Below are 10,496 nucleotides of genomic sequence, written 5' to 3'. Positions count from 1 at the left end.
CCAGTCATGCTTTTCAGGCTCCCCCACACCTGAGCTTTCAGCTTTTCAGAGTAGAATAAAAAGCCTAACTGGCTGTATATGGCCTTGCGGGCCATAGTTTGCCCATGCCTGTAATAGCATATGATGGGGAAAAATTAAATAAGATAAACAACTTAGGGAAGGGGCAGCACGGTGGCGCAGTGGTTATACGCCTCACTGATGTTCTCACCCAGTCTTCTTCTCCTTCCTCTTTTGATTGGTGGTTGGTAAACCAGCTTTAGATGCAATACCGCCACCTAATGTACTAGAGTGTGGAACAGTAGTGGTTGCACAGTCCCTGACCTGGCCCTGTCTGCTCTGGGCCCTCTCATGCAGATTCATGACTCTAGACCCAACTGATCGATAATTAAATTTGTGGCCAACTATTTTTATCATCGATTTTTGTCAGTTAGTTGTTGCAGCCCTAAAGTTGGCATCATTAGCAAGCCACCCAATGTTAGCATTTCATTTTTTGTATCATTTTACTGAATTATTCTGGTTGTGGGGGGGGGTTTCCACCTGAATTTTTGATTCTCACTCACTCTTTGAGTGGTCTAGAGTTTGAGTGCAAAAGTTAGAGGGGCTTTACTAAAGTTAAATTTATCAGTGGAAAAATAATCATAGTAAGAATCAATTAGTACTGATTCTAGTATTGAAAGTGATAATCACTCAGTATGCAAAATATGAGCAAGCAAGCAACTGTGAGCAATCAGTCAGATTAAAAATCAGTTGCCTGTACAAATATTGTTAAATCCCTAGTAGTAATCCATGTTATAAAAAGAGCCACTCATCTGAGTAAAGAGGCTTGAAGACATGGTGATCAGTAAATTATATAGTAATAAAGAACTTGGAAAGGTTCTTCAGTTGCAGTCAGAAAATCCACCAAGCACAGTGATGAAAATGGCATGAGGACTTCCCTGGGAAAGGAAGACCAAGAGTTCCCTGTGTAGTTCTCAGAGGATCACTTCAGATAGCACAGTATGTCACTGTTTTACACTAAAAAGGCAAACCATGCTCAGATGCCCATTTTTAGCCTTAGGTCTTTTAACATGTCACAGATACAATTATTTCTGCCCTCAGGGGAAAGTGCATTCAAGTGTATCATGTGTGAAAACGTGCATCTGTGCACTGTTTGCAGGGCCATTTTGGGCTTTGTAAATAAGCAGCAGGCACAGGACATGCTACTCTCCAAACCCAACGGCACCTTCCTGCTGCGATTCAGTGACTCTGAGATTGGAGGCATAACCATCGCCTGGGTGGCTGACAATCCAAACAAACCAGGTACTAAATGGCTGTGCTTTTTTTATATTGAGTGGGATTTTTACAGCAATTAAATCTAATGTTATTAGAATAACACATAGATGTATGAAGGAATAAACATGCAGGTAAAATTTTGCTGTGCTGAAATGCAGCATTCCATTTTGATTTTCTTCCATATGTTCATCCATGTATGTGCAAGTCAATACATCAGACATCTTTATCACTGCACACAGTATTGTCTTGGTAAATACAGGGAGTGTAATGCTTTGTTGTTCCTCTGTTTGGCTAGGTGAGAGGTTGGTCTGGAATCTGTTGCCTTATACAACCAAAGACTTTTCCATTCGCTCCCTGGCTGATCGCATCAGCGACTTGAGCCACCTTCTGTTTCTCTACCCTGACCGACCTAAGGATGAGGTCTTCGCCAAGTACTACACCCCTCCTCTCTGTATGTACCAATGCTATTACTGCTGTTCAGTTATCACTGCCCTGTGGTAAATACACACCTCTGTAAATAAGATATTTTTCTTCAATAAACAAAGAATACTTTCCAGAAACTAACATGTTTATATAACTCAGCAAATGTTGTAGCAGGTTTTAAAAGCCTAAGCTGGTGGAACAAACTCGGTACACACTCATGTACTGTTATCAGTTTTAAATTCTAGTTTTTTAGGGTTTATGTCTCTCTTGCAGCAAAAGCAGTGGATGGATATGTAAAACCACAGATAAAACAAGTTGTGCCAGAGTAAGTACTTTTCTTTTGTTTTTGTTTTTCTTTTCTTAAACTGCCACAGGTGACCTACTTCACCTCTCCCACACCATTGAATCTGACAGGACTCAGTAATAGTAGCAAGTTCCTGAAGCTTAATTTGCATTTGGTGTATGAATCCCAAAAAGAGTCAGACCCTGTACCATGTGTCCGTCTTCTCTAAAATAGGAAACCATTCGGACACCTAACAGATGAATGCCTTATAATGTTCTGAAAAGTAGTTAGTAGTTTAAGGACCGAGTCAGTTATGATTCAGGCTACAAGCTTTTCAGTAGAGCTTTCATAGATGACTATGGTTATGGCAGCTGAAGGAATATGTGACATATGTCTCTGGCAGATTTACCACCCCAAACCCTGAACCCAGTGGAGCTCCAACATTCATGGACCAGACAACGTCTCCCTCCGTGAGCCATCCCAACAACTTTGGTGTTTACCCTTCTATGTAAGTATGTGTCTTTACTTCATTTGTTGACTCAAGGTACAGTCCTGTGGGCACTACACGAAAGGGGCAAATTTCCTTCAAAGAATGTTTTGACTTGCTTTCCTTTTACTTCCTTTTACTTTAAATATAGTTTGATATTTTTCCTCAATATTTTTGACTTTTAAAATAATCACAAATACCTTGTATTTGTACTGGTTTACAGCCAGCCATGGCAGAGAAAAAGAAAGTGAGGAAATAAAACCTTTAGTTTGAAGATTCTGAAACACTTTCAGGTACCTGCAGATAACTAGGTATTTGGTAGGCTGGATTTCTCAGAAAGTTGTTCAAATTATGTAAAGAAAAAGATCTTTAAGTTGCCTGATAACCCTTTTAGTGCCATTCCTGCAATGCAGAATTGTGCAAAGAAGGTTGAAAGATGAATGCTGATCCTTAAATAAAATAGAACTTGAGAGGGAGGATCAAACAAATCAATATGCTTTCTGAACTGAACCCATATTATCAAAGTGTCCCTTGTGAGTCAAAAAAGTATTTTGGATTGGAAGCTGGTATAGTTAGTAATTCCATTTCTTAAAAGGGAGGTTATTAAAATCCAGCGTCTCCGAGCTATGGAACTACGGAGCTCAGTAGTGGCTCTGTGGGCATGTAAGAGTGAAGCGGGCTAAAAGGGCAAGTTCCACATTGGAGGTTTAAAGTTGGTTACTGGGAGTTGAAGCTGCTGGTTTTAAATATAATAATTTAATCTAGGTAAATATGTCTGTTTTGATTGGAAGTGTAAGTATGTTAGTTAATTTCTGAAACGATGTTTTATGAATGTGTTGTTTTTTTTTTAAGTTTACCCAGCTATATGTGCATAGTAATATGTTGCAGCAAGTCCATAGTACGAATTTGACCTTCCTCCTGTTTGAATGGCTGTCTGTTCTTACCCTGTCAGGAATGACACCATGTTGGATGCAGATGGAGAGTTTGACCTGGAGGACACAATGGACGTGGCCCGTCATGTGGAGGAGCTGCTCCGCAGGCCCATGGCCAACCAGTGGAGCAGCCAGCAGTCCTGAACCTATAACCTGAACCTGCTGCACACCTTCAGGTTTTTTTAGCCTTATCCAACACCTGCACTTCTCTCTGGACTGCAACTAGGTCAAGATGCTTCTTGTCTTTATCAGTGATTCTGGCAGATCCACTTCAGAATTCACTATTCATCTTCAGTTTTAGCTGCCCATTGGAGTTGTGGAAGAGAGCAGGTCAGGTAATGAGTAGCTGTCTACTTGCCTAAGTACCTCTGTAGAGAAAGGAACCTGCCATCAGGAATCAGTGTTACTGGCCTATGACACAGGCTGGTGTGAATGTCCTCTCCCACTTATAATAGTTTCTCAGGGCTGTCACATGGAGCTGGTTTGGGTCAATAAGATTTTTATACAAAACTCAGATGTAGTTTTTATGTATGCTTTGCATTCCTATGTGCCTCATGAGCTTTTAGCTGGCACCAGGAAACTTTGCATAACAATTCACAGTAGATAGACTAGCTTCTGGTAAAATTAGTTTTAAAGGTATTCCTTTCCAACTACATAGTTAACATTGGGTAATCTGAAGGAAGGTTGACAGATTGAACCTCTTCTCTCTTACAGAGGATATTTGTCAATTTTTAGTGTATCAAGAAAATCCAGAACATTTTTTATTAAACAATTCTTAAAGTGAGTTTATGTAACTTTTGCTGAACTTCAGCTACTGTAAACACCAACAGTATTTACAGGATGATGGCAAATTAAATTTTACTTTTTCCCTTGAGTCACTTATTTTAAAGATGTTCACATTAGGCAGGACAAGGAACGTATATCTCAGATAGGTACATCAGAGCTATTCATGCACTAGTAGCTTTGATGTGGTTTAACTTTTAAGACCTTTGTGAACCTGTGCTGTTGGAAACAAGTGGTTTCTTAAACCCCGCTACAGTGTCCTCAGATGCTGCAGTTTGAACTTCATTTGTGTTTTAGTCCAAACCCAGCTGCTGTGTGTCCTGTGGAAAGCAGCTAATCAGCACTAGAGTTGAGTGAACCTGAGGTTTTACACAGATTTGGTGCACATCTGGTTTAAATGAGGCTCAACTTAAATGATATACACTTTTACTAAAAGCATGATGTGATATGTAATGGGTTAGTAAAACCCACTGTAAACCTTGGCTAAACTAGTCAGATGAGACGGCAACAGTCTGATTGTGTTTATCTTGAGTTTTACAGTTTTTTGCAACATGCTAAAACAGTTTAATTGTAGCACAAGTCATAAAGTCAACAAACAGATTCTGTAATGCCAAGTGCACCACAATATTTATGCTTCCTGTGAAGTACTGGTAACCCTGAAACAAGTAAGACTACCAGCAAAAGCCCTGATGATTCTGAAACAGTCAAGAGTGAGTTTATTTCTTATGAATTCATCTTTTTGTAAGAGGTTCCTTAGTCTGGCTTTAAGTACTGAAAATGAGCTTTTGAATCTGTAACCACTATCATTTTTATATCATTTTCTTTATAGCTTCTATTACAGCAATTCTCTGATGTTCTTGTACTACACTGCTCTGCAGCAAAATGTTGAAGAGCTTGTAGGTGTTCTACTGCAGTCTCTTGAAGTGTAACTCCTAGCTTAATTCAAACATTTAGATAAGTCTTGTCAGATTGAGTTTCGAATACTAATGTTGGTGAAGTATTAGAGATGCACCAATTGATCGGTGGAAATCAGAGATGGCCGTTTTGCAGTGTGATAGGTCTTCACCGGTGACTGGCCAATCACTTTTGAGGTTTCAGATTCTGTGGCGATCAGATTTAGAGGCATGACAGTCCACATCACGCACACAGCGGCACAGACCAAATTGTAGCATGTGCAGTGTGTAGCAAGCATCTCATGTGCACCTTGAGTGAGACTCTCACTAGTGTCTGTGCCGGACACTTCTTCACTCACACATTGGAAGCGCTTGACATTCAAACAATATACAGAGGAGCTACAGAAACACCTTGGAGAAGGGAAAACTACATCCAAATCTACTAGTACACAAAGAAGGAGTTACTGGCTACACATGAAATGCATGTATATGTACAGTTTATCCAAGCTGTGGTAAAACAGTAAATACAAACTACACACACTCAGTAGGACTGATGTAACAGACATGCTTCTGTTTCCATTATCTGTTACACCTGTTTATATTTGGAAAAGTACAAATATTGCACTTCATTTTAATTGTCTAAAAAGGTGAGAAAGACAGAAAATGTAACATTTTAATACATTTTATTTTTATTACAATTAAATTTTTCATTAAAGAAAAGTTGCAAAAATGTTTTCTGTATGCTGTCAACTACAGTACTTAGAAAGAAAGAAAATAGGAATCAGCCAAAATCAGAATTGGCAGGTCAGATTTAAAAAAAAAAAAAAAAAGGCGCTGGTAATGATATTTGGTTATTAATTGAATCATGCCTGATGGCCTGATAGCCACGAGAACCTGAAAATACCAGCCTAAATCACAGTTGTTAAATTTGAAGAGAAGTAAATACTGTCACTTTAAAATGTGAAATAACAAAATCATTGTCATTGTCATTTGCCAGTGTGGGAACATGTTTCTGTGCCTCAGTTTACTAAATACAGACATTGTAGTCTGTAGTTAGTAAGTGCTCTGTGCCTTGGTCAGTGTTGGGCCAACAGTTTGGAAACTGTTTTGGTCATTTAGATTTTAAACATGGAAGAAATCCTTGATGGTCACCAGTTGATGTTATTAATACTTTTACAGTAACTGCAGTTTGTTTACCCAAAGTACCCGTTCGTTTTTATTGTGCTAAAGGGGTAGCCTACTCTAGTAATTTAGTATTTCATTTTCACAAACTTACAGTAGAGGACTCAAAAAAAAGAGAAAATCAACCTGAGAAAACACTGGACCCTGTGTTTAACCATTATGCAACTTCCCACTCCCTCACACACCCATGACTTTAAAACTCCATATCTCAAGTTTATAATAATAATAATATTGTAGCCTTTGAACTCACACTGATTTTATTCAGGTTATTTTCTCAGGCTTGACATAGTCTCTCAACAGCCACAGAAGCCTTTATGCAACTGTTCTCACAAGCTGACCAGAGCTTGCAGGGGTCAGCTGGTTGGAAGAGTACTGATGTGGAAATGCATGTGCACAGATTGCTAAATGCTGACCTGAAGTGTAGGGTTTAGGGTCAAATCTAAGGGGATATTTACTAAGGCTTTGCACCTCATTTTGGCACTAACTAGTGAAATTGAGTGTGTTCATATTTACTAAGGAGTCAAAGTGGGGTTTGGCACCAGAGAAAAAGAAAAGTGGAACTGAGGGAATTTGTGCGTCTGGTCTCATGCAATATGTATTTTAAGGTGTTCCCGCTCAGGGATGCAAAAATCAGAGAGGACATAATGGGAATTGATACAAGTACCCTCAGCACCTGACTAACCTCTGCTGTGACAGAGGAAACTGTGACTGGGACATAAAGTCAGGAGAAAGCAGGTATAAAATCTTGCTGACAGCCTGGCAGCTGTTGGTCATGAGACCTCATCTGAGTTAACAACATTTGAGGAGGGAGAAGCTGTTTGTAAATCACATCACTCACCAGAGGAGGATGTGAGGGACTTTACAGGCGTTCAGGTTATAAACCATGCTTGAATTACTGAAGGAAATAAAAGATCATTTGACTGGCAGGAGACTACGTGACTGCTACCTCGAAATATGTTTGGCAATTTCCTCAACCATATTAAAGTTCAGTTGCTATAAACTTAAGACTGTCGTCTATACTCCCTCCCATTTCACACATGTGCAACAGCCTTCAGGCAGCAGATCCTAAGCGGAGGTGTACATCATCAGTGTAAGCCACTCAATTGAAAAATTGCAGTGCCGTAATATTTTATGCACCTGAATGTAATTTGTGACAGGTTTTGTAGATATCCCCATTATTGTCCTTTCCACATATATGCATGACTTTCATGCAGGGAAATGAAACACAGTTCCTCATGGACCTCATGGCACGGTGTCTCGGCAGACACAGCACAGGATTGGGCCCTAATCCTCATCTCTCAGACCCTAACCATGGCACCCGCCTACACAAAGGACAATAAAACTCTGGACCAGGGGTGCCCACACTTTTTCGCCTTGCGAGCTACTTTTCAAATGACGAAGTCAAAATGATCGACCTACGCGCGTGTTTGGTGACTAGTGAGTCAGAAAAGACGAGATCTCAGACTGGCTGCCCTGCATGTCAATCAAGTAGCAAACGCCATAGGGAGGATGGATGAGAGGCTATATATGAATGATTGGCACTTTGTTAGGGGTCGCCATAGCGAATCATCACACTCACTATTCGCATGTTAACATTTGGCACGTGTTTTACGCCGGATACATTTAATTTATTTTTTAATGGCACGCGATCTACCGGTCGATCGCGATCGACGTATTGGGCACCCTGGTCTAGACCATACCGTATGCTAATGATAGGAATCCGTGCACTTCCGCCCCTCCCCCTCTGACCACAGACTGCCCTGTCTGTAATTTGAGTGAGAGCGATATCTGTTCCTGATTTCCCTGAAATGCTTGTACTGTCTTGTTTTTTGGGTATTCTCGATTTGTTTTTTAAGACATGGCGCAGCGAGGTCCAGTAGCTCTGTCCTTTTTTTTTTTCTTCCCGTGTTTTCTGAATTTGTCTATCAAGATCGGTGTGTGGTATCTGTTCTTATGGTGTCTTGTTGCTTGCTCTCTGTTGTTTTTGTCCCTTACTGTTGCTGGAGCATTGGAATTTCCCCACTGTGGGAACAATAAAGTTCTACCCTTCCCCCCTACCTACCTACTTACCAGAACATTCTTAGAAAACTGCACGATTGAAATCACCAGCAGTACCTCGGCAGATACAGTAGTGAACAAGTTTTGTTTATACTGAGATAAAAACATTTTAATGAGCATAAACTGCCATATTTAACATTCTATTACTATTGCATTAATTACTGGGGTACATGTTTACATTTTATAATTCACAGTGGAGCGAGAATTATGACAGACATGACCCGTTGTGCTGTAATCCTAGCCCTTAGCTCGTCCAGTTTGTTTTCCAGAGACTGTACGTTAGCTAGGAAGAGGCTGGGTAATGGCGGTCGAGTAGCACACGCTTTTAGCCTAGCATGGAGTCCTCCTCGCTTGCCCTGCTTGCGTCTTCGTCTCTGGGTTGCTCTCCTGATTTCAGCCTGCCCGCTTTCGCACAGTGCTCCGGGGTGTATAATTGTAAACTCCACCAGCAGAGAATTATTTTATTTTATTTTATTTTACTATTCTCCTGACACCAGTTTTCAGTCTGCATTTCATTTAGCTCTAATGACAACTAAATACTATTTCATTACTTAAAGTTTAGAGAATTCCACACTTTTCTTCTGAGTGTTGGATGCATATTCAAGAAGCCCAAGATGTATCCACATTTTACTCAACCTCCCCTTAATCAGTAGAGTTCCCCTTTTCATTGTGAGCTAGTGGACAGTTTCTAAATGATGCAGACAGGACTTCACTGCTGCTAAACATCAACATTTATATTGGTCAACATTTAACAGAATGAACTGAAGTGACCATTGTGTTTCATTCCTCTGATATACCACACTTCATTTCTGTCAAGACCCAAAGTCATCTTTATATTTTTTCTTTTGTGAACCTAAACTTTATTCAGACCTAAAACTGTTAATAACTGTTAACAGTTAATTTTGAGCCGATATTTTAAACCCAACCCTGGCTTCACCCCAAATTTATTCTCTTTCAAGTTGCAGTTTTTAAGAGCCATCTCTGCAACATCTGGTTTTGCTTTGTGGAACTGGGACTGTGGCAGTTAAAGTGAATGACTGACATTTTTACAGAGCCATAGAGATATTCTGTGTGTGAATATGTGTTGTCAAAATGGAACCTTTCATGCTTTGTAAATGCTAAGATTAATTATCTGTCACAGGGTTCCATTTGGAAAATGCTAACGCCTCTGACTTTGTGATACTTCCTTCAGTTGGAAATGTTTTGGTTTTTTTTTTCTTCAGGATAATCAGACATCAGCTCATTAGGCTGCCACTAACAGTTATTTATATTACAGAGTAATCTGGAAATTATTTTTAATAGATTTTCTTTTTTGGGGGGGACACAAAATGTCAAAATAGTGTAACAATCCTGACGTTTATAACCTTTAGTTGCTTGTTTTTTTCCAACCACTTATCCAAAATGCAAAAATATTCACTTTGTTGTCAAATATTAGCATTGTTTCGTACAATTTTGCAAAACAGAGGATTTAAACAATTTATTATCAAAGTAGTTGCTGATTATTATTATTATTATTATTATTATTATTATTATTGGTCAGTTGACTACTCAATCCATTAAATACTGATTGAGGCTCCACAGCTCATAAATCAGTGTTGATCATGTGTTTAGCACCGATTGTGAACCCAGAATACCACTAAATTCAATTTCATCAAATCTTCACTTTTATAATAATGACTCCTTCTTATAAAGCGTTTTCTAGATTCTCACTTATCCTGAAATAATCTTTCTCTAAAACTTTTGTGTGGCTGTACAGAGGCTCTGTAGGTCTGTCTGTGCCTTTGGGATTTTAAGGGACATCACCGTCCATACAGGACATTTTAAAGCCATTGACATTATCACTGCCCTGCTACCAGCTTCAACCAAGGAATGCTAATTCCCTTTTCTATTAAACGACTCACTCAGAATGAAAAATAACACAGTAAACCTCAGGAAAAGTCACTGAAATAAAGATTGATGAGTACAAATCAACCAAATAATATCTGATGACTCAAGAATAGATGAAATACTTTTCTAAATTGTAATAATTTTCTTTTGCCTCATGCTTTGTTAGAGCGGTAAGAGCTGAAACACAAACTTTGTGTACTAAATTACCAAAAGCAAACAAGCACTTTGTTGCTCACCTAGTTATCAGATGTTCTTGCTAATGCAGTACTTCTTTTGGTTGTCTTTGAACTGAGTTT

General features: G+C 39.3%; 1 protein-coding gene across 7 annotated transcripts in view; it reads left to right on the top strand.

Annotated features, from left to right (window-relative positions):
• LOC109966669 (signal transducer and activator of transcription 5B-like) overlaps positions 1–5,727 on the top strand; it is a 38,908-nt gene extending 33,181 nt beyond the window's left edge. For all 7 annotated transcript variants that reach the window (XM_020611704.1, XM_020611701.1, XM_020611706.1 and 4 more), the window contains 5 exons: positions 1,157–1,299; positions 1,568–1,723; positions 1,969–2,020; positions 2,382–2,486; positions 3,418–5,727. In XM_020611704.1, the coding sequence (XP_020467360.1) occupies positions 1,157–1,299; positions 1,568–1,723; positions 1,969–2,020; positions 2,382–2,486; positions 3,418–3,541 (580 nt within the window). In that variant the 3' untranslated portion in view covers positions 3,542–5,727. The remainder of the gene's footprint in view (positions 1–1,156; positions 1,300–1,567; positions 1,724–1,968; positions 2,021–2,381; positions 2,487–3,417) is intronic.
• Positions 5,728–10,496: the final 4,769 nt, after the last annotated feature.

The sequence above is a fragment of the Monopterus albus genome, unplaced genomic scaffold, assembly GCF_001952655.1.
Source record: "Monopterus albus unplaced genomic scaffold, M_albus_1.0 scaffold117.1, whole genome shotgun sequence".
Taxonomy (NCBI): domain Eukaryota; kingdom Metazoa; phylum Chordata; class Actinopteri; order Synbranchiformes; family Synbranchidae; genus Monopterus; species Monopterus albus.
Note: the sequence above shows the minus strand (reverse complement) of the source record. Positions and strands in the feature narration are given on the sequence as shown.